At 41.6% G+C, this 24,445-nt stretch overlaps 1 protein-coding gene across 2 annotated transcripts; it reads left to right on the top strand.

Moving 5' to 3' along the window:
- The first annotated feature begins 201 nt into the window (after positions 1 to 201).
- Positions 202 to 22,902, top strand: Exoc3 (exocyst complex component 3). Of its 2 annotated transcripts, none has more exons than XM_048459189.3 (13): positions 202 to 338; positions 1,955 to 2,145; positions 5,522 to 5,741; positions 9,407 to 10,088; positions 11,963 to 12,080; positions 12,641 to 12,766; positions 15,645 to 15,745; positions 16,270 to 16,380; positions 16,462 to 16,612; positions 18,035 to 18,157; positions 20,420 to 20,581; positions 21,161 to 21,288; positions 22,441 to 22,902. In XM_048459189.3, the coding sequence occupies exons 2-13, from the start codon at positions 2,002 to 2,004 to the stop codon at positions 22,610 to 22,612; spliced, it is 2,238 nt and encodes a 745-aa protein (XP_048315146.1). In that variant the 5' UTR covers positions 202 to 338; positions 1,955 to 2,001; the 3' UTR covers positions 22,613 to 22,902. The 2 variants fall into 2 exon arrangements, with proteins under 2 accessions (XP_048315146.1, XP_048315137.1); XM_048459180.3 differs by having other exon boundaries at positions 305 to 419.
- The last annotated feature ends 1,543 nt before the right edge of the window (positions 22,903 to 24,445 follow it).

The following is a 24,445-nucleotide window of genomic DNA, read 5'->3' as shown; positions in this document are numbered from 1 at the left end:
GGAGAGGCCGAGGCGGCTAAGGAGAGGAAGTGAGCAAGACATGAAGTGAATCCTGAGAAAAGGAGCAGGTACAGCAGGTGCTGCATCAGAAGAGAGGGGCGGGAAACGGCCAAACGCCAGAGAGCTGAGCCACGCCAGGATCCGCAATCCCTGGTAATTCTGTGTCACAAGGGGCAGGACAAACTGCCAAGGAGACTACCGAAGAATTTTCCGCACAGCGGTAGCCTTCAGGACCAGGTTGCCCTACTCCCGTCCTTCCGCCCCAACTCCGGAAACGGAAGTGACCACGCTGCACACTTCCGGTCTGGCTCCGGGAAGTGGAAGGAGCTTCGCGCACGGTGAGGAGCCTCAGTTCTGACGACTGGGTCGTCGGGCTGTGGGCGGGGCGCTGCGACCTGGCACTGCGTACCCCTTAGCGGGTTTGTACCTTGGCGAGGGACCACACTGGCCGACGTTTTTAGGGGCCTTTGGTGCGGGCGCCCTGGGCGGGTTGGGGTTTGTCCTTGACAAGCGTCCCCCCCCCCCTTGGGCGGGGCTGTTTCCACCCTCAGAGTTAGTTCCTTTTTGCGCCTGTGGCTGGCAATCTGACAGTCCTCAGGCTGCCATTGGAACCAGGCTTAATGGAGATTCGTGTCATTTCTTACCTTCTGATTCTCTGTGTTCAAGGATCTTTATCTTGCAAAGGTTTTGTCGGCTTTTCTTTAGCATCTGGCTTGTACCACTGCAACTGGGCTGCCTTTCACCTGCCAGCTGGAGTGGGTGATACTGTGCCAGCGGGCGTGGTTGGATGCTGAGTTTAATACCTAGCCTTGTAAATAGGATTATGCCGGTTTTAATGTCGTTGAGAATGCTGAGGATAACATGTCAAACCAAAGCAAGAAAACAAAAGCTTGCAATTATGTGTGCAATGGGATCTCAACTTGTAAAGAAATAGAGAAGGAAAAGAAAAATAAAACAGTGCTGTTAGAAGTAATTGCCTCTAGAATCCTATTTCTGTTGTCTGCTCAGATTTTTTTTGTTTGGATATATGTAGTTTTATAATCAGAAGGTGAAGATAGTATTTGCAATGTTGCTGTTTCACTTTGAATGAGAGATGCAAAGAGAGATAACACAGTGAGAAGTTACATGACTGAAAATCTACAATGAATTTTAGTGGTATTCTGAGACTACATGGGAATGGTGAATGAAAAGCTCCAAGAGGTGGTTTATCATCATCATCATCATCATCATCATCATCATCATCATCATCATCACATCTGTGAATGTTGAATAGCTGAAATTAAAGGAAACAATGTTATTGATTTTCCTCATTTGCTAGATACTCAGCAAATAGCCTGTGGTCCATGACCAGGATAGTATTGAATCTTAGACTGAAGGCTGATTGACCTAGTATCTGAATATCTGTGCTTAGGGAAATAAACTGCTTGAGAAAGAAGAATGTGTATCTTCTTTCTGTCTTAACTTTATTTTAAAGGTGTTAAATGTAAGAAATGGAATCTTGGGTACCCAGCGCAGTGCTAAGAGTGAGTCATTGTTCTCATGTTTGCCCACTGGGCTGCTGAGGTGTATGTAATAGTCATTGTCTCCCAGTGACTACCAATGGGCATGGCTAGCAATGGGGTGACAGCTCCAGAAATGAAAAGTTGGACTAATAATTGTGATAGAGATACTTTTGACTTAGTAGTCTAAAGTCCCTGTATAAATCTTCTGTGTGTGCCTCTCTTACATCTTTGAGATATCCCTGCTTCTCTTTGTTAAGGTAAAACTTGAATTCCAAAGATTTGTAGTTTTGTTAAGGAGTTTATGACCCAAGTTTAGCTTTTACTTTTGGTGTACTGATTTAAATATCATAAAAACTTTCCTTTAGTTGCAGTGTGATCACATGACCTTTGCATATTAAGTTTGGTGCCATCACTTCATCCTTTTTAATATACTCTCTTCTTTGTGTATATAGTGTGCCTGTGGTATGATACGTGCAAAGATTCTACCTGCTTTTTGACCATGAAGGAGACAGACCTGGAGGCTGTTGCAACAGCAGTCCAAAGGGTTGCTGGGATGCTTCAGCGCCCAGACCAGCTGGACAAAGTGGAGCAATATCGCAGAAGGGAGGCTCGGAAGAAGGCTTCTGTGGAGGCCAGGCTAAAGGTAGGGGACCATAGGAATCATGGGACAGAGATATTTGTCTTGAGTTTCTCCTCTGCCCTACCCTGCTTGCCTACAGCCCTATTTTATGGAGACATCTTTCTCAATTGTGATTCCATCCTCTCAGATAACTCCATCTTGTGTCAAGTTAACATAAAAGTTAGTCAACACAATATATTATATTTTACGTTTATAGTTATTTAAATATATGTTGTGTATGTGAAAGAAAATGTGGTATTTTGTCTTTCTTCTCCCTTACTGTTTTCTTTAGTTCCTCTCATTTAGACCAACAGTTCTCAACCTGGGGGTCACAACCCCTTTGGGGGTCGAATGATTCTTTTACAGGGATCCTCTAAGACCAGCAGAAAACACAGATATTTACATTATGATTCATAACAATAGCAACATTACAGATATGAAGTAAAAACAAAAATAATTTTATGATTGGGAGTCACCACAACTGAGGAACTGTATTAAAGTGTTGCAGCATTAGAAAATGTTGAAAACCACTGCTTCAGACTCTTTCTTCACACCTCATAAACCCTTTAAATTTCATGGTGTGTTTGTCTTTGTGTGTGTACTTAAATCTACTTTCTCATTTCTGAAAGAATACATGCAGTATTTATGATCTCTAGCTTCTATCATTTATTTCCCTGCAGGTGACGTAGTTTTTCATCCTTCTTTGCAGTTGAGTAGAGCCAAGTCTCTTTCCAACCCTAAAATGACTCCCTTAATGTAGATATCTTCTTCCCTGCTCCTATATCCGCCCTTCCTCCATCTCCACCCTCCCACTCCCCCAAGCTCTTGCCAGTCTTTCCCTTCTCCCCCCTCTCCCTTTCCTCCACCCCCCACCCCCACTTCTACCCCCCACTCCCATGCTCCCAACTTTTGCCCGGCAATCTTGTTTGCTTCCAATTACCAGGAGGATCTATATATGTTTTTCTTTGCATTCACCTTGTTATTTGGCTTCTCTAGGCTTGTGAACTATAGGCTTAATGTCCTTGATTTATGGCTAGAGTTCACTAATGAGTGAGTACATTCCATATTCATCTTTTTGGGTCTGGGTTATCTCACTCAGGATAGTGTTTTCTATTTCCATCCATTTGCATGCAAAATTCAAGATGTCATTGTTTTTTACTGCTGAGTAGTACTCTAATGCGTATATATTCCACACTTTCTTTATCCATTCTCCCATTGAGGAGCATCTAGGTTGTTTCCAGGTTCTGACTATTACAAATAATGCTACTATAAACATAGTTGAACAAATGCTTTTGTAGTATGATTGGGCATCTCTTGGGTATATTCCCAAGAGTGGTATTGCTGGATTTCTATTTGCAGGTCTTGAACAATTTTATTCACTTCCTTCACCTGTTTTTTATTTTTCTTGGATTTTTAAAAGAGATTTCTTCCAATTGTTTGTATTTTCCTGGATTTCTTTTCTTTCTTTAAAATGATTTATTTATTATGTATACAGTGTTCTGCCTACATGTATGCCTGCAAGGCAGAAGTTATAGATGGTTGTGAGCCACCATGTCATTGATGGAAATTGAATTCCAGCCCTCTAGAAGAGCAGCCAATGCTTTTAACCTCTGAGCCATCCCTCCAGCCTCTTCTTGGATTTCTTTAAGGGGTTTATTATAAATATTTATTTTTATTATAAAATATTATAAATATTTATTTCCTCTTTTTTGTTGTTGTTTGTCTTGTTTGTTTTTTATATTTTCAAGACAGGGTTTCTGTGTAACAGCCCTGGGTATCCTGGAACTTGCTTTGTAAACCAGACTGACCTTGAACTCATATAGATATCCTCCTGCTTCTGCCTCTGGAGTGCTGGGATTAAAGATATTCATTTCCTCTATCATCTGCATAAAGTTGATTTTAATGTCACTTCAACTGAGTTAGAATATTTCGCCCTTGCTGTAGTAGGATAGCTGGGCTCTGGTGGTGGCATATTGACTGGCTTATATTGTTCTTATAGTGTTCTTATATTGGTGTCTAGGCGTCTGGATTTGGGAGGACTGTAGATCTAGGTGCCAATTTCTGAGTTTGTCTTTGTTGGATAGGTGTTTTGTTCCTTGTGCCTTTCTAGTCTTTGTTGACTGGATTTCCAGCAGCTGGCACGACATCTACTCCATTACACAGTCTCCCAGTTGGGGCTGGAATTCTGGAGGCTAGCTTGGTCTTTGGTCCAACAGGAAGTCTCCTCCTGAGTTGGGGGTAGGCCGTGGTAATGAGGAGGGGAATGGGGATTGGGGGGTAATGGGGGAGCACTGAGAGAGTGGAGGAGGTCCGCAGGTGGGCTGCCTATCTGGGGTTATGGCAGCCCCTGTGGTCTCTGGCCCAGTAGTGAATCTCTGCCTAAATTAGCCTGTTCTTCTGACTGGTTTAGTATGGAGCTGTTCTTCTGATTGGTGTGTCCAGAATTGCACCTGAGCAGCTAATATCTGTCTGTGTGGGGTGGTGGAGTGGGAAGGGGTGTCAGTGGGGTTGGTCTTTGGGATCTGGAACCAAGGGTGTGGGAGGGTTCCTGAGGGCAAGTGGGCCTCTTCTCTCTTCTCTGACTGGCTTTTATATCTTCTTGATGCATTGTTCCCTTTGTTAATATACATCGGTCTTTATATCTTCTGACTAATTTTGCTTCTAAGACTACTTTATCAGATCTCAGAATAGTGATCTAATTTTTGTTTGAAGTCTACTTTCTCCTATTTCAGAAAAAGTAGGCTACCTTCTTTTCAGCTCATTGGTTTAATCAATCAACTTCTGTCCTTTCATTCTCAATCTGAGTGTCCTTGCAGGTAAGGTGTGACCCTGGAGATAATAGATACTTGGATCCTGTTTGGACTTTCTTTTGTTGTTATTGTTATTTTTTCTTTTTCCAATGCAGTCAACTAGTTTACATCTTTTAATTGGAGGATTAAGGCCATTTTATATTTAGTTATTGAGAGCAGTTTGCTGACTACTGTAATTTTGTTGGTTATTTTTTTAGTCAGTTGGACTAATGTTTGGTCTTTGCTTTTTCCCTATCCAGACAGGGTTTTACTAAGTTAGATATGATAGAATCTTTGTTCTCTTTTGTTAATCTATTCCTTTTTAAATTGATTCTTTCCTGAATTCTCCTGAATGAAGCTCCCCCCCCCCGCTTATGATTATTTTAAATATCATTGATGCTTTAAAATATAACATTGTTCTGTTCCCAGGCAGTATCGAAAGAAACAAAAAGTTACTGTGTGAGTCTATTAATTTTTTTTTCTGAAATTGGGTGATTTTTGTTCCATTAAATGATTCTTTCTGGACTTGATTCTCCCTGGAAAGTTTTATTCCTTAGGAAATCATATATGGCTGTCATTGGCTCCTCTTACCTACATGTTGTCTCCTTTAGGCGGCAATCCAGTCACAGCTGGATGGGGTACGCACAGGCCTAAGCCAGCTCCACAATGCACTGAATGATGTCAAGGATATCCAGCAGTCTCTGGCTGATGTCAGCAAGGACTGGAGACAGAGCATCAACACCATTGAGAGTCTCAAGGATGTAAAAGATGCAGTGGTGCAGCACAGCCAGTTGGCCGCAGCTGTGGAAAACCTCAAGAATATATTCTCTGGTGAGTGGCAGGTAGTAGAGGGGAGTAGGGGAGGACTTGGGTGGTTGCTAGAATACTCATGATGGTACCTTCCCACACACATACCTGCTTTTCCTTCACACACTGGGAGCCCTGTGAAACATGGCCAGCATTTCTTTGCTTTTTAGGCCTATCCTCGAGTGTGCAGTAACTTCTCTGAACATGAATGGAAAGGGTCAGTTGTGCAAATGTAAATTAAGACTAGTGGAGAGCGCACTATTCTGTGTCAGAGTGATGCACAGACATACATGGCAGAGCCGGTGCTTCTGACTGTGGATGAGTGACTAGGAGTCCACTATACAAGAACAGAGGTAGCGGTGTATGTTTATAGGGTAACTGACTGGTGAGATGAGAGGCAGGCCCTGAGAGAGAGGATCTTTGAGAACAGCAGTTCTGGGAGCCATGTGGATAGGAGAGAACAGGGAGGAGTTTCAGTGTGATAGCCACAACTGGGGGATCCTGGAAAAGAGGCAGAGGGCTGCCTGGCTGACTGCCTGCGTTATCCCTGTGCTGTCCGTGTTAGGGAATGCAGAACGCTCCACCGCTCATCCATGTGCATATCTCTATCATGAACTCTTTTCAGTGTCCAGAAAACCTCAAGAAACACTGGCCAATTCACTAGTGATATGACTAAGTTAAGGCTTTTCTTTGTCGAGAGATCTATTCAGATTTTCTACTGTTTTGCTTCTTAGTCTGGTAGGTTTTTATATCCAGGAATTTGTTTGATCTGGATTATCCAGTTTTTTGGCACTCAGTTTTTGACTGTTATCTTAGAGTTGTTTTTATAAATTTCTGAAAAATTAGTAAAAATATTCCTATTTTCTTAATTAGAATCTTTTTTCTTAGACCATTTGAGCTAAGGTTTTACCAATTACCTTCATCTTTTCAAAGGATCAAGTTATCGCTATTGATTCTTATTTTCTGTTTTTGTATTCTCTGTTTTGTTTATCTGTTTTGATCTCTATTATTTCCTTCCTTTTAGATTTGGGTTTAGTTATCCGTTTTTAAGATTTACTTTTTTATGTGAGTGTTTATCTGCATATATGTTTGTGTATCACATGCATGTGTAGGGCCTACAGAAGTCAGAAAAGGACATTAGAGTCTGTATAACTGGAGTTGTGGGTGGTTGTGAGCATCTGTGTAGGTTCTGGGAGCTGAATTGGGTTCTCTGCAAGAACAGCAAGTGCTCTTAACCACTGAACCATCTCTCTAACCCATCTTCTTTCCTAAAGTTGTAAAGTTAGGTTGTTGGTTTGAGATCTTTCTTCTCAATGGAAGCTGCTCTAGAAAGTGTTCCAGTTACCCCTCCTGTTGCAGCCTCTAAGTTTTGTTATACTATATTTTCATTTGCATTCTTTTCTACATATCTTTCATTTTCCCTTAGGGTTTCTTCTTTACTGGGTTGATTAATAGCATTGTAATTCATCAAAATTTGTTGATCTTTAAGTTTTCCTTCTGTCACTGATTTCTAGGTTTTTCTGTTTTATTTGAAGAATAAAATGTCTTGGTACAGCTATATTTTTAAAAATCTACTGAGACTCAATTTGTTACCTCAATGCAACCTATCTGGAGGCTGTCCCTGCGCAGTTAAGAAGAATATGCATACTGTTCCGTCTTCAGATCTTAAATTCACTAACGTGTAAAAACTTTACTTCTATATAACTTCACCCCACCTCTCTTCAGTTTTTTCTTTATACTTTGTATTTGTCCCAAGACAACCTGATACTGTATTTGTTTTTCAGAACACATAGAGAACAAAATATTGTGTTAAATACTTTACTCTTGTTTTTACTTTTGTTGAGATTTTCCCTACTTTGTTTTTTGTTTTTTTTTTTGGGGGGGAGGGGGATTTTACTTATATTATTTATTTGTGCTGGGAATTTTAGATGGTCTCATGTAACTCAGGTTGGTCTTGAACTTGCTATATAGCTAAACGTGACTTGAATTCTTGATTCTCCTGCCTCTACCACCAAGTACTGAAATTACAGGTGTGTGTCACCATTACTAGTTGAGATTTCTTCATGACTCCCAGTTACTGTCTTCTTACAAGTTGCTGTCTAATGTCTTTTCATTTCTCCCATAAGATTCCTGCTAGCACGTCCTACAGACAGGTCTAATTGTAAAGATTTTTAAGCTTTTTCTTCTTTGGGAATCCTAATTTCTCTCTCACTTTTAAATAATAGTTTTTGCTATAAAAGATAAAAGATTCTTGATAAAAGCTGGGTTTAGTGGCTCACCACTGTACTCCTAGCACTTGAAGGCTGAGGCAGGGAAATTGTTGCAAGTTTGAGGTCAGTGTGGGCTATAGATTGAGACACCATCTCAAAAAAGAAAGAAAGAAGGAAGGAAGGAAAGAAAGGAGGGAAGAAGGGAGGAAGGAAAGAGGAAAGAAAAGAAAGAGAAAAAAGGAAAACAATTGCTAGTATTTTCTTTTAGTGCTTTCAGTATATAATTCCCAAATACATCTGGTGTCCAAAATTTCTGATGAGAAATCTGCTAGTGATATTTTTTAGGAGTCATTTTATGTGATAAGTTTCTTCTCTTGGGTTCCCTCATTGTTTGGTTAATTGGTTTGCCTTTCTTACAGGTCATTGAGGTTCTAAGATTTTACATTAGTGTCTTCTATCAAATTTTAGAAGCGTCTAGCCGTTATTTCTCTAAACGGTCTCTCCCTTCTTCTTTTGAGGTTGCTACAGTATATCTATGATGGTCTGCCTTAAGGGTCTATGAATTCATCTGGGCTCTGTCTACTTTCTTTAAGCCTTTTTCTTTCTGTTCCTGATAATTACCATTATTCTCTCTTAACATATTTTTTTTTTTGGTTCCATCTCCTACCTGCTCAAATGGCCTCGCACCTACTTTAGTTAAACAGTTGTTTTAATCTTTATGTCCGTAGACCTGCCAGCAGGTCCTCCTGAAGCATTATGTACTGAATTGGCTTTTAGTTGCTGTTGTTTGTTTTTGTTTTATTTTGTTTTTTAACCTTTTAAACTTGATTCTTACATGATAAACCTGAATGTTGGAATCTGCCAGAATTCTGGTTTTAGATTGTTTTATATAGGATCCTTTCATGTCTTAAGAGCTTTTTCCTCTGCCTGAGCATCCATAGTGATTTTTCTGACATGTCCTATATGTATATGCATGTACACACATGAGCATACACACAAACACACACACACACACACACACACACGTGCTTTTGAATGCCCTTCTGTTAGACTTCTAAAGGGATAGAAAGAAAATTGGAGAAAGGAAGGTAGTCATCCTCTTTATTTCTTGGAATTCACATCAGTAATAGTAGCTATAAAATAGTTAGAAGCAATCATCAATAATCAGAACATGGATCACCATACTTGAAGCATGGGAATCTTTCTGAAACCCACCTTAGCTCAAGAGAGATGACATTCACTGGCTTAGAAAAAGCACCTGTAACTGAACTTGACTGTAATTACTTAATTTCCATCTAGGCCTTCTGGGAGTTACTACCCTTTCATAGACTCTATAGTTTAAAACCATTAGGGTCTCTCAGGGCAGTTGTCCAAGTAGAGAGACTGATGTCAGGTGCCTCCTTCTTTACCTGCTGTCATCTCTTTGTGTACACACAGCCTTTGTGTGTTTTTACTGAGTCAACTTATACCTTTCTCTAGTGCCTGAGATTGTGAGGGAGACCCAAGATCTCATCGAACAAGGGGCGCTCCTGCAGGCCCACCGGAAGCTAATGGACTTGGAGTGCTCTCGGGATGGGCTAATGTGTGAGCAGTACCGCATGGACAGTGGGAATAAACGGGACATGACCCTCATTCATGGCTACTTTGGTGACACACAGTTGCTCTCTGATGAGCTGGCTAAGCAGCTGTGGATGGTGCTGCAAAGATCACTGGTCACTGTCCGCCGCGATCCCACCTTGCTGGTCTCCGTGGTCAGGATCATTGAAAGGGAAGAAAAAATTGACAGGCGGATACTTGATCGAAAAAAGCAAACTGGGTTTGTTCCTCCTGGGAGGCCGAAAAACTGGAAGGAAAAAATGTTTGCCATCTTGGAGAGAACTGTGACAACTAGGATTGAAGGCACACAGGCGGACACCAGAGAGTCTGACAAGATGTGGCTTGTGCGCCACCTGGAGATCATCAGGAAGTATGTCCTGGATGATCTCATCATTGCCAAGAACCTGATGGTCCAGTGCTTCCCTCCCCACTATGAGATTTTTAAGAACCTCCTGAGCATGTACCACCAGGCCTTGAGCACTCGGATGCAGGACCTTGCGTCAGAGGACCTTGAGGCCAATGAGATTGTGAGCCTCTTGACATGGGTCCTAAATACCTATACCAGGTAGAACTGATTTCATGCCTTATGTCTTCTTTACTTAGAAACTTGTAAAAGCACACTGACCAACAGTTTACAGTCTTGTGCATTTTGAACCCATGCCTTTTTTTGGTTTATGAAAGTCTTTCTGTCCTGCCTGTTGGGGACTTACCCTTGAGGATGAACCACATCTCATGTGGGTACAATTGTTTCTACATGGTCTCTACTGTCTGCCCTGAGCACATTATTTTCTGCGTTAACTATGTGCATTCTTGCTTCTTCACAGTGATTTCCTGAGACAGGTATAGTATTGTAACATTTTGTAGGTTGGGATCCTGTGGCTGTAAGAAATTCAGTGACTGTTCAGAGTCACCAGGCTGGTGAAGAGATTACCAGGTTTTGTGTTCCTTATCGGTACACTGCAACAGTTAATCATCCAAATATAAACAGTTGTACACTAACTTAGTGGTCCGTACCTGCAGTTTCTGAACTCAAGAGAGTTTAGTGGAAAGTTGGTTTAAGTATAGCCTGGACAGACTAGCAAGACCTATCTCAAAAATAAAGAAATAGCGACAAGATTATATAGAAAAAATATGTAGACTATATAGAAAAATCAAGTATTCATTTTGCATTACATTATTACTTTATGTGAAGGAACATGAGCCACTTTATGCATGAAGTAGGTGAAGGGGGACTTTGAAAAAATGTTACTGGGAAGCTATTATGACTACTTTAAGATTAGGTAATTAATGGGTAGAAAATAATATTAAGTAGTATACTAAAATTTCTTTGGTTTTGCCCACCTTCTTATTGTGGAGAAAGAAAGCATGCTTTTAACAGTGAGGTTTATTTTGTGTGTGGCTTTAACTATTTATATAGAAAGATATGAACAGAATGAAATTGTCAGACATGGATGATGACCATTATTTGATACCTTTTTAAAATGATTTATTTTTATTTCTTTTAATTATATGGAGTTATGTATGTATATGCATATAGTTACATACATGTTAGTGCAGGTGCCTTTAGATGCCCGAGGTGTTGGATTCACTGGAACTGCGTTTACAGATGATTGTGAGCTGCCTGGCAAGGGCACTGAGAAGTGAACTCAGGTCCTCTGGAAGAACAGCAGGTTCTTAACCACTGAGACATCGCTCTGGCCCCATTATTTTATAGCTTTTACTTGTACAGGCCTGAACCTTAGTTTTTAACCACTGTTGGGAGATCCAAATAGTTTCCACTATTCCATTCTGTAGTCTTTCACCAAGCCTAGAGTATAGTGTTTCGTGTGTCCTAGACTTTTTTGAACCTAGTTGCATGAACAAATACATTTCCTCTGAAACTTAGCATTTGTTCCCCTTCCTTCTGCACAGTAAAATGAATGTTATCTTTCTTTCTTTCTTTGCAGACATGTTTCCTTCACTAACATTTATTCCTTGCCTTAGTCTCACCCCCACCATAGGCATTAGTGAGACTTGACTTATGGCAGTGCTTAGTGTTCCAAATAACAGTACTTGTATCTTCTTAATGAGTGTGCCAATTCGGCAGTTCCTGTTTGCCTGGTTCTGGTCTCAGCTCTGAAGACACAGTGAGTTAAAACAGACAAACCTTTGTGGATCTTCCCTGCATTTGAGTGTGGGCTCCCTCTGCCTCCTCAGGCCATATTGAGGTTACATAAGTGGCTGTATAGCCTGCATGGTAGCATCATGGAGGGGCCTCCAAATCCTTGGCCCTTCACTCTGTGCTGTCCACGAGACCTCTGTTCTTCCTGATTTGTGGAGTTGTAAATGTGTTAGCATTGAGATCTCTAGGATAGTGCATTTACATGTCAAGTCAAACACGTAGACTTACTTGAGAGTGTTCTGGTGTGGTTTGTCATTCACACCTGGTTTTCACTGCAGTACAGAGATGATGGGGAATGTGGAGCTGGCCCCAGAAGTGGAAGTTAGTGCCCTGGAACCTCTACTCTCTTCAAGTGTTGTCTCTGAATTGCTTGACACATACATGTCAACACTCACGGTGAGTAGAACTGGCTTGCAGTTCCAGAAAGTACTTAGTGTTTATCTGGAATGTGGTGAGACATCTGAACTAACCCTCCCTCAATAGACTAGCTGTTTCTCTGCATCTTGTCATGCCCATTTTCTGTTAAAGAAGGGATACCTGACTCTGGTTCTGGTGTCTCAGTAAGATGGAAGGTGCAACAAGATGGCATCTAAGCCACTACTAGGGGCCCCTGGGCTCTGGAGACCTGCGTTTTGCTGTGACCTGAGGTGACTAGGCTGCTAAGTTTGTTCTCTAATGGCCTGGACATCTGATTTTGTCCTCCAGCATCATGTTCATCCATAGCCTTCGTGATGCTTCCCCTCTTTATCTACAGTTAGGGTTTTGGTGATCTACACATGCAGAGACCAGTATTCACTGCACATATGTGAATTGCATGTGAGATGCCTGCTCTAGCGGTCTCTATGTTTAGGAGCAAGGATTGCTGTGAAAAGCTGCATCTGGTCTTCACAGCTATAAGTGCTGCAGGAAAATATAACTTAGTTGTTCTTTCCTTTTCCATAATACCAAATTCCTAGTCCAACATCATCGCCTGGCTTCGAAAGGCACTGGAAACAGACAAGAAAGACTGGAGCAAAGAGACGGAGCCAGAAGCAGACCAGGATGGCTACTATCAGACTACACTTCCTGCCATTGTGTTCCAGGTACAAGCTCTGGATTCACAGGTCCCATTTCCCATGTGGGTAATAGGGTCTGTTGGTTTTCTAGACAGAATACCTCCATCCTCACAATTTAGTAAAGTTATCAAGAACACCCTCTCCCTGGTGTCTCCTGTCTCTGCTTTCTGGAGCTTAAAAAAAAAAAAGTGGAGTCTCAAGATTATACTCACCAAGTCGTATTTATTACCAAGTGCTATGGTTTCATCGCTTGTGCCCAGTAATTTCACCCAGGATCACTTGAGATTTTCCAGCTCTTTTTGGGTCTGAACTGGAAGCTAATTATATGTTGGTTATGCATGGTTCTCCCATTCTGTAATTATTTACATTCTGTGTTGGTAAATTGTCAAGATTTGTCTTCAAAATGCCACAATTGAGTTTAGTCTGGTGAAATCCAGGGAAATTTTAAAGATACTTTCTTATCACTGGACAGTACTGGATATTAGGCCCATGTACACATTGAAGGGACCTGTATTGGCCCAAGACACCCTAAGACCAAGTCATTGGCCCAAAAAGATGTATTTGCCCCAGAGAGGCAAGGGGCAGGAATAAAAGACAAAGACAAGAGATAACAGAGAAGGGAAAGGGGACAGAAACAAGGGAGAGAGGGGGGTTTTCCCAGGGGGACAAAGGACTGCCTCTGCATAGAGAGAAGACAACATGACCCATTTATAAAGTAAAGGGGGGGGGAAAGCTCCCAGATTAGGATAAGGTGTTTAATTTTGATTAGATGGGTTAATTTGGGCAGACACTAGGGGGCTTTTGATTGTTGGATTTCAATACTTGGATAGCTGGACCTCAACAGGAAGAAGTGGTCATATAAGGGAATAGACCTTGGCAGCTAGCTTTAGGAATATAATCTAACAGTTTTCAGCAAGGCAGAGGGAATGGGGGAGAAGGGCCAGGCCTCTGGAGCCGTGTTTGCCATGCTTCAAGCATAACTAGACACAAGCGTCCTCATAGGCCCCAGCTCTTGTCAGTCCTCTTGCCACACTGCAGAGGCCTTTCATTTCCATCCTTAGGCTTCTTCCTAGCTATTTTATTTTCTCAGAGGCTATCATGAGTGGGAACGTGTCCATGATCTCTTTCTTTGGGTATTTGTTGTTGGTGTATAGAAAAGATCTTGATTTTTCAAGTTGATCCTTTATCTTGCTACAAGCTGAATTCATTGTTTCTAGACATTTTCTAGTAGAGTTTTTGGATTGCTAATGTATAATACCATGTCATCTGCAAATAGGGATAGTTTGACTGCTTTTCTTATTTGTATATCTTTAATTTCTTCTCTCGGCTTATTATTCCAGCTACTGCTTTAAGCACAGGATTAAAACAGTGTGGGAATAATGGGCAGCCCTATCTCATTCCCAACTTCAGTGAAATTGCTTCAATTTTTTTTTGTATTGAGGATGATGTCTGTGAGTTTCTCATATATAGCTTTTATTATGTTATGTTCCCTCTAGTTCCCATTTTTTAGGACTTTTATCATGAAGGCATGTTTGATTTTTGTCAGACTTTTTTTTAAAGTATCTTTTGAGACGATCATATGATATTTGTCTTTAAGTCTGTTTATGTGGTTTCTTAAGTATTTTATTGAGCATTTTGAATCTGTGTTCATCACATATATTGGCCTTTTAGGGTTTTTGTTGTTGTTGTTGTTGTCATTTCCTGGTTTTGATCTTAATACTGGCTTGATAAAAGGATCTCCCCCCTCCCCAAAACCATTTAAGGATGATTGGAGCTTCATTGAAAGTCTGGTATAATTCTTCTGTGACTCCATCTGGTTCTTATTGCCCCCCCCTCCCGTTTACGCTAGAAGACTTTTTATTATTATTCCCATGTCCTTACTTGTTATGGGTCTGTTTGGGTTGTTGACTTCTTGGTTTAATTTTGATGGTTTCCTAAATCTATAAAGTCATCCATTTCTTTTAGGTTTTCCAACTTAATGGAGTATAGATTTTTAAATTATTTCCTTACAATATTCTGAATTTCTTTGGCATCTGTTATAATGTTTCCCTGTTCATTTATGATTCTGTTAATTTGGATCTTCTCTTTATTTCTTTTGTTTTTTTTTATTTTTATTGAAATCTGTTTTTTAAGTCCTGGGTTGTCTTTAGTATTTCTATCAGCCTTTTATTTGTATTTTCCCAGGCATTATTCAGCTGTAAATTCTTTTTCCTTAATTTCACTCAGATTCTTCTTTGTGTCTTCTTTAAATTCCTTGAATTCTTTGATGAATTTAACTGTTCTTTTGAATTCTGTTTCTTGAGGTTCATCTAGGTAATTCTCATTGGCAGACATTTTTATAAGATTTAGTACATTTTGGAGGAGAGATAAAGGCTTGATTGTTCATATTGTTTGTATTTTTGTGAGGTATTCTGGGCATATGGACTTCTTTTTTAACTCTGTGTCTGACGTGACAGAGCAGGTTGGGAGGGATAGAAGGGGAGATTTCAGGCAGTTGGACCTAGAGGTTGGAAATCGCTTGGGAGGAATGAAAGCAGGTGGACAAGGAAGACTGGACTGGTGTGCAGGATATGTATCTTGGTCCAAACCTGGCGTGTGCGAGTAGATTTGACGGGATGGAGAGGTTGGATATGCTATGGTAGGGGCTTATGGGTCAGGAACAGGCAAGGTGGATCATAGGAGAAGCCAGAGGTTGGTAGGGGTGGCTAGACTAGGCCAGGGCACTAGATGAGGGATCCAGGCTAGATCTAGCAGGTTGGGAGGGTGTGTTGAGCAGGAAGAGTCAGGCAGATTAACCAGGGTAGACCTTGGAGAAGGATGTCCCAGGTAGAATTTTTATTAATGAGGAATATTTTTTTATACTCTTGCAAGACTATTTCAGATTTTTAAGTTTTTCAATTTTTAGATGTTTGAACAGAATCTCCAGGTTGCTGCTCAAATAAGTGAAGATTTGAAAACAAAGGTGCTGGTTTTGTGTCTTCAGCAAATGAATTCTTTCCTAAGCAGGTATGTATTTTTGCCATTGATCTAACTTACAAATTGTGTGTTTTAAGGGCAAAATTTTTTGATTTTAATATGCTGTTATTAAAAGAGTAGACTTCCTTTGTTGTTCAGAAATGCAGAAATATTATAAAGAAGTAAAAGAAAAGAATGCGACAATGAAGACATCCTAAACCAATGGGACATGTGATAGAGTGTGTCCCAGTGGGCCTTCACTTCAGATAGATAAACTTTGTGACAAGTACCTTTACCTATGGAGTCATCCTCTAGTCCTGTTATGTAAATTGTGGAGAGTACTGTTCATGAGATAAAATAAAGTGATACTCTCCTGGTTACAGTTACGTGTTTCAGAGTATCTTCATGTCAGAATATAAAACCATATTTCAAAGCCTTCTACAAAACTTTTTAAAAGCTTAATTTAACATGATTGACTCTCTGTCATTACTATGAGCTATCTAACAGAATGTTATTGACAAGCATGATGTCTGCCTGTCCCTGGAGGCAGCTTGAGTTCCCCAATGTGATTTCAGATACAAAGATGAAGCCCAGCTTTACAAAGAAGAGCACCTGAGAAACCGGCAGCACCCACACTGTTATGTGCAGTACATGATTGCCATCATCAACAACTGCCAGACTTTCAAGTGAGCAGTGATGGGACAGGGTGGGGCAGAGAGCATGCAAGTGTGCAGCTGCTTCTCTGAGCCCTTGATGTTTCCTTGCAGAGAATCCATTGTCAGTCTGAAAAGGAAGTACCTGAAAACTGAAGCAGAGGAGGGCCCATGTCTGAGTCAGCCAAGCATGGATGGGATTCTAGATGCCATTGCTAAGGAAGGCTGCAGTAGTCTGCTAGAGGAAGTCTTCCTGGATCTAGAGGTGCGCTGGGTTCCTCCATCCCTGGGGCTAGAGCATGGAGTGGTCTCATGCTCTTCGGGCTACACTGTCACCTGCCTCATGTAGAAGCTGTATGTGAGCTGAGACGTTCCCTTGCATCTGTACTAAGCTGCAGTCAGAGGGCCATTGGCTGCCTTGTATGATGTAGGACTCTTTGTAGGCAAATTTGGATAAAGACTCTCAGGAAATATTAGGCATCAAACTGATAGCAAGTTACCTGATAAGTATGTGGAAACCTATAACAAAACCCAACTGAGAGTCACATAAATCAGCTTCAGTTTAGAATGAAATTTGAACATTCAGCACACCCAAATATCATCAACAAAACAATTTTTATATCAAAAGCATAATGCACCGTAAACAAATAGGGCCACTTTGGAACACAGATGCCAGCATATTTAAATGCCTTGGCAGGAATCAGCATATATTAAAGCATAAAACGATGGCCATTTGTGGGTCTTGCTGCAAAGGAATTTTTTTATTTATGCCTCATCGAATTCAGATTCCCAGCGCTCATGAGTATGACTGTGAATGCCTCTAACCACAGAGCTATGAGGAGCAGAGAAAGGAGAACAACTGGCCAGCCAGTGTAGCCAAAATGGTGAGCTCTAGGTTCAGTGAGACACCATGTCTCAAGGAAATAAAATGGAGAGTGATAGAATAGGACATCCAATATCCTCCTCTGACCTCTTTGTAGGGCACGCATACACCAGTTGAGAAAAGAAGAGATGTTTGTCTTTAGGATTATTTTTTTTTAAAAAAGACATAATACAAAAATAGACAAAGGGTACAAATGACCTCTGCACAGAAAAAGTATTAGCCAGACATCTATCTGCTGTTACCAAAGAAACACAGATTGAGACTTAGTATGAGCTGTTGCTTACCTTGGAGCTGGGGATTGAAACATACACTGCTCAGTAGAGCTGACTCTGCAGTTTTTCAAGGGCAGTTTGGATATACTTATATTATATACTTACAGAGTTTTAATTTCCATACTTTTTGACTCAGAATTCCACCTAAAGGAATTTCACCTGCAAAATACAAATTCACTACAATATTATTTGCAATCATGAAGTGTGAAAAATATATAAATATATACCAGAGACTTTGGGTAAATTATGACATATCCATATAAATATATTGCTATTAAAAGTAAAAACCAGTATTTACATATCTAACCTGTTGTTTGAGATGCTTTTTACAATGCTTGTATATCAATACAAATCTCATAAATTTAAAGTAAAAAATTGCAGATTATGTAAAAGTAGATTTTTTTTTTAACCTGAGTATATCACTGCCACTTCAGAAAATCTATGTGACACCAGGGAGTGCCTACTTTCAGGTAGGGGTGATCCTGGGCATTGTGCCAGATGAAGATTTACATGATCACTTTGTGCCTTTCAGCAACATCTGAATGAACTGATGACAAAGAAGTGGCTATTAGGGTCAAACGCTGTGGACATCATCTGTGTCACCGTAGAAGACTATTTCAATGACTTTGCCAAAATTAAAAAGCCATATAAAAAGGTAAACAAATGGGTTGTGGTGTCTGATTTATATTCAGTGTCAAAATAGCTGTCTGCTTATAACAATATGCCAACGTTCGTGTGATCTCAGGAAGGTGAGATGATGGTCTTGAGTGGAGATTGGAATGTTTTTTTGTTTTGTTTTGTTTTGTTTTGTTTTTTGAGGAATATAGGAGTACCTGACAGTGGTCCGAAGTCTTTGGGTGTTGTAGGGATTGGCCCACCAGGCTAGCTTATGCTCTAAATAACCACACAGAAATTGTATTAATTAAAACACTGCTTGGCCCATTTGCTCTAGCCTCTTATTGGCTAACACTCACATCTTGATTTAATCCATTTCTATTAATCTGTATATTGCCACATGGCAGTGGCTTACTGGGAAATATTCTAACCAGCATCCGTCTCAGGCAGAGGACCCATGGCCTCTCTCTGTGACTCTGCTTTCTTTACCCAGCATTCAGTTCTGTTTTCCCCGCCTATCAAAAGGCCAAGGCAGTTTCTTTATTCATTAACCAATGAAAGCAACACATAAACAGAAGGACCTCCTACACCATTTGGGCATGTTGGTTTTTATCCATGGTAGAGCTTGTTGTATTTGCCAGCTATCTTTACCTCCTGGTATGTTTGTGATCTCAGATTTTTATTTTATGTGTAGATGGTGGGTCTTAAGGAAGGAGGCTATTATCTGGGGAAATTATATGCACTTCACAGGCATGTCTTAACTCCAGTCTCAGCCTCCTTGCAGCTTGATTTAGTTAGTGATATATGTTCCTTTGTCTTCCTTGGAGACTTGTGGGGCTCTTCCCCAGTATGATAGCAGGCCTGTGGGCCTAGTGGTTATATGTGATTCTCCATTTTGGATAAGGGACAATAGCACACCCCACTTAAAGGGAGCAGATTCCAGGGCAGAAACTACAGCTATCAACCATCATATCCGTGCTTGTGCCATTAAGGGAGCTGACTGACTTAAGTGTCTCCTTCAGGAATGCTCCATTACTTCCATGTAGGGAGTCTGTTCTTCAACAAGCCAACTTTCCTGTACTTCTACCCATGTTGGTTCTAGACTTTTCCTTTGCTTTGTAATACTCCAGAGGTTTCTTTTCTCATTTGAGTCTTTCCTGAAGATTCATAGGATATTTGGCCTATGGTTGTTTTGTTTTAGCAGAGGGTATAGGTTATTGTTTTGCTTTTCCACTAATTTGAGGCTGCCTGTGGATGAGGTACTACTGTTTGGGCTTCATCTGAGCAAAACTCCTCCTGCTAAGCCAGCCTGTCAGTCCATGAGGCCAAAGTGTGTTTGACTCAGGCAGTTAGTTCCCCAATTCCATTGTGTTGAGTTGAGAGCCCCAGGGACAGGCAGAGTTAGGGCACACATCAGGTAAGTGCTGGCCTGGTGTCTGTTAGTGAGGGTCACTGCAGCCCATTTGTATGTGATATGGTGCCCCTAGAATAATGATGCTGGAAACAAGTTCTCCCAGAGACTTAAATCTTTTTGATTTTTAGATGGAATATAAACATCAAGATTGTACAGGCCATGTATGAGTCCTTTCTTGTTCCTGTGTGTCTTTCTCTTTCCCACCATCCAGCTCCCAAATAATGGCATGGAAACTTCTTATTAATTATAAAAGTTTGGCCTATAGCTTAAGCTTGTTCCTAACTAGCTCTTACAACTTAAGTTAACCCATACTTTTATTAATCTACATTCTACCATGTGGCTCTATACCATTCTGTGTGCCTAACTCAGTCTGCATCTGGCTGGCTTCTCTGCCTTCCTTCTCTGTCCCCAGAAAGCCTGCCTAGCTTTCATATTTCATATATTGGCTGTTGAGCCCTTTGTTAAATCAATCACAGCAATATATCTTCACACAGTGAACAAATACCTCACAACACCTATGCACGATAGCTGGCCTAACCACCTAACCACTCCTGTCACCATGTCACTCTGTGCAGCCAGGAGAGTCCAAAACTTTTTGGTGAAATTCAGATATGCTTAATTGGCTTAATATACTTACTTTAAAATCCCATCAAATATATGGCCAGATGTGGTACTCTGGAGGCTGAGACAAGAGGATTATTGTGAGTTTTGAGGCTAGCCTGAACTGTATAGCTAAATCATGTCTCAACGGGGGAAAAAAAAAACAATCCAGCTAAGTTGTTGGATAGGAAGAATGTGCACCAACCTGTTTGCAGGTCATCTTAGGTTTGGTGAGAACAGCTGTGTGTGTTAGTGCTATGGAATCTGCAACTACATGTTTCTCTACAGAGGATGACGGCCGAGGCACACAGGCGTGTGGTGGTAGAATACCTGCGGGCTGTCATGCAGAAGCGTATCTCCTTTCGAAGTGCTGACGAGCGCAAGGAGGGTGCTGAGAAGATGGTCAGGGAGGCTGAACAGCTCCGCTTCCTGTTCCGGAAGCTGGCATCTGTGAGTAATTGACACCATGGGCTAAGCTCCAGGATGGTGGATGTCAGGTTTCAGAGTTTTGTTGGCCAGTAGCTTGTTTTTGGTTTCTGTGCCTGGACTATTTATGGGGTCCAACAACGTCAGAAACCAGTGGCCCGTTAGTTGTGTCTGTCAAGAGGAGGGTGTTGTCCACAACCTGCCCAGTTCACAAATGACAAATTTCCAGAGGAATTGACGCTTTAAGGCAGCTCTCAAAACTTCTGGTGGCAGCCCATGTGTACTTCATAGAGTAATTCATCTCCTCCTGTTCTTTTGCCCTCACCTAAGATTCTTGTTGCCTAACTCCTAACTTAATAACCTCATAACCTAACTCAGATACTACTCTACCAGGCCCTTTTCCCATCTAGAGACCAGGTAGTGACTAACCAAATCACCTTGTGAGATTGACCCCTGATCCCTGCTTAGAAAGAATCTTGGGGTGTTTACATGAAAGAGCAAGGTGCCTAGCCTGAAAGGGAGGTTGGAGATGTCAAGATCCAGTTGAGACTGCTGCAGAAGACTGAGTTTAGGGCTGTCCCTCACGCTGCTGCTATTTTTCAGGGATTTGATGAAGATGCGGATGGACACTGTGATACAATTGTTGCAGTGGCAGAGGTTATTAAGCTCACAGACCCTTCTCTGCTTTACCTAGAAGTCTCAACTCTGGTCAGCAAATATCCAGACATCAGGTAAAGGCTGAGTATCTTCCAGCAGCAAGTAGTACAACAAGCTATGTCTACTACCCTTAGGAAGATGAGCTGTGAGCATCAGGAGTTAGACAGTACATGCATCCCAACTGGATGTGAAGAGAAAGGTTGTCAGGACTGTGGTGGTGTGGCTGCACCAAGGCGTCATCTGTGCAGCCTTCGATCAGCCTTATCTGATGTTATCAGAATCTGGCTGGGGTTTGTACACCTACCTTATATCCGAGCTTTTGTGCCTGAGTGGGTGGTGGTTAGAAGGCAAGCCTAACTGTACAAGATAGGAAAGTGTTGCTGAGAAGAGATGCCATGACCACAGCAATTCTTATTAAAAGGAAAACATTTAATTGGGGCTAGCTTACAGTTTCAGAGGTTTAGTCCATTATCATGGTAGGGATTGGTGGCATGCAGACAGACATGGAGAACGAGCTGAGAATTCTACATCTTGATCCACAGACAGAAGCAACTCTCACTGGACAGTGTAGCTTGAGCATAGGAGACCTCAAAAACCACCCCCAAAGTGACACATTTCCTCCAACAAGGCCATACCCCCTAATAGTGCCACTCCCTATGAGGCCATTTTCTCTGCAACCACCACAGGAAGGACTGAGTATTGCATCTTTGATGAGTGGAGAGGGGAAGGTTGTCATGACTGGAGTGGTCTGAAAGGTGATCTAAAGAAGGAAGCTGACCTATCGTATGTGGCCAGGACTTCCTTGAATATATGTGTACTCAGTATCAGGCTGAGGGAATGGGTATCTGCTCCGTGTCCCTCTATGTGCTGTATTGGCTTCAGGCCCCAGGCCCTGCCTTTGTGACCTCCATTCCAGGAACCTGCCATTTTCTCCAAGGGTGAGCATGGCTAAAGTGCCTCATTGCCACTCTTAGAAGAACTAGAGTCCTAAACCCTCCAGAGTCACCCTTCCCAGTTTAGGCAGTCTTGACACCAGTAGTTAGAAGAGCAGAATTTTAAAAGTGCTTTGCATTTTGCAGAGAAAAGTAAGATGACATTTTGGGTATCTCATTCTATAAAAGAAGAGATGCCCTTTGTGACTGTCGGTACCTTACCCTGTGGGTGGCACCTGTGCAGACTGAGGGAACTGAGAGAAGGTAGAAGCTCATGCTGATTTCTCCCCACAGAGACGACCACATTGGTGCACTGTTGGCAGTGCGAGGAGATGCCAGCCGAGACATGAAGCAGACTATCATGGAAACGCTGGAGCAGGGCCCCATGCAAGCAAACCCCAACTACGTACCTATCTTCAAGGAGATCGTTGTGCCGAGTCTGAATGTGGCAAAACTCCTTAAGTAGCCCTGTCCTCCACTGCCTCATTTGTCTTCACTGTGGGGCTTCATGTTGCCACCCTAAGAAGCAAATTTATTAAAACAAAAGTCCTTCTCTGGGTGCGCCATATAATGTCAGTTTCGCATGCCTGTCTTCTGTGTTGTCATACTATTCTCTACTATAAAACCCTCTTGGTCACTTATGTCATTGTGAAAATATGTGTAGTGAACATCACTTGTCCTTCCCCACTGAGGTCTTGCTCTGCTTAGTTAACACACTTTGACCCTCTGCCACTTAATTAAAGGACAGGAAAGCAAGAGAGCGTCTCATTCTTAGTTGTAGGTTGTTCTGACTGGTTGTGATACTGCCATGTCCAGAAGCTACAGGTCATCAGATCTCAGCTGACCTGTGAATAGTCTTGAGCAGACTCTGGGACCAAGTTCTACCCTGGCCTTTCTGATTTTCTGGCTGTCCCTAGACCAGCTGCTCAGTCCTCTTGGCAGGGGAAAAAACAAAACAAAAACCTCACCTGCTGAACCAGTGAGCCCCACCCAAGTGAGCACAACCTCATATGGGCTGAGTGCCATCTGGGTCAGTTATACCAAGAGGATGAAAATTGTTATAAATAAAAATTTGGGGTCAAAGTAAATATGAAAATGAGTATTTAAAATATGTGTTAGGATAGCCAGGCAGTGGTGGTGCATGCCTTTAATCCCAGCACTTGGGAGGCAGAGGCAGGAGGATCTCTGTGGGTCCGAGGCCAGTCTGGTCTACAAGAGCTAGTTCTATGTCAGGCTCCAAAGCTACAGAGAAACCCAGTCTCAAAAAACAAAAAATAAGCAAACAAAGATGTATATTGTGTGCTTATTTGTGATCCAGAGTCCCTACACTTCTCTCCCTAATTTAGCCAGCCAGTGTTGGCTGCAGTGGTGGCATTATTCTGCACATTAACTTTAAGCTAATTAATAAGATTATATTCAGAATAAATAATGGACCCTATGTCTTGTGGACATGGTCCTCAGAAGGTGGTCTGCTTACTTGTTACCTGAGGGAGAGATGATGCCTGGGTCACCTTGCCCACAACTCTCCATTTACATAGATGGTTTGCTCTCCTCCTTTTTCTTAAACAATGATGGAAAGCCTGGTAGGGCCTGTCTATCTGCTGAGCTTCATACCACACGACCACCTAATACTATATTTTCTTTCTACTTTTGATGGTAGTGTTAATATTCTGCTTTTATTTCATTCTTACAAGGTATCAACAAAATTCACAAGTAACTTTTTTTATATGTGGAACTAAGTAAAAAGAATTCAGGAGAGACATGGATTTCCTAGAGCGTCTGGCTGGTATGTGTTGATCCAGGACCTGCTCAAACATCTGTTCAATGTGAATGACAACTGGGGAGTGCTCATTAAATGTGCACTGAGAAGTATTGATCAATAGCAATGACACTGTAGTGACAGATTTCTCACTGCAGGCTACTGCTACTGGGTGCCTGGGTAGGCATTAAGATGACCACGGAATGCCTATGTGGTTAAGCCCATTTGTCTCTCTGACCCTGGAGGTCAACAGATAACAGAGGAAATCATGTTCTTGAGCAGTGGGTATTAGGATCATGGAGACAGGCTAGGGAGCTAGAAGTCAAGGGGTGGTAACATGCTATATCCCAGTGGGTAGACGGTGACAGTCATGATACCAGGGGAAGGTGGGACCTTTTTAGAGGACGGCTATGTACAAGATTGGGTAGGCTGTTCCAGTGAGTAGATAGTGGCTACATATACGAACTTTATAATGTCTGCTTCCTGAGCAAGATGTAGGGCTGCGGTCTACCAGACAGGGAAGTGTTTTGACAGAGAACA

The sequence above is a fragment of the Myodes glareolus genome, chromosome 15, assembly GCF_982192425.1.
Source record: "Myodes glareolus chromosome 15, mMyoGla1.1, whole genome shotgun sequence".
NCBI classification, from domain to species: domain Eukaryota; kingdom Metazoa; phylum Chordata; class Mammalia; order Rodentia; family Cricetidae; genus Myodes; species Myodes glareolus.
The sequence above is the reverse complement of the archived record's forward strand: the minus strand, read 5'-3'. Positions and strand labels throughout refer to the sequence as shown.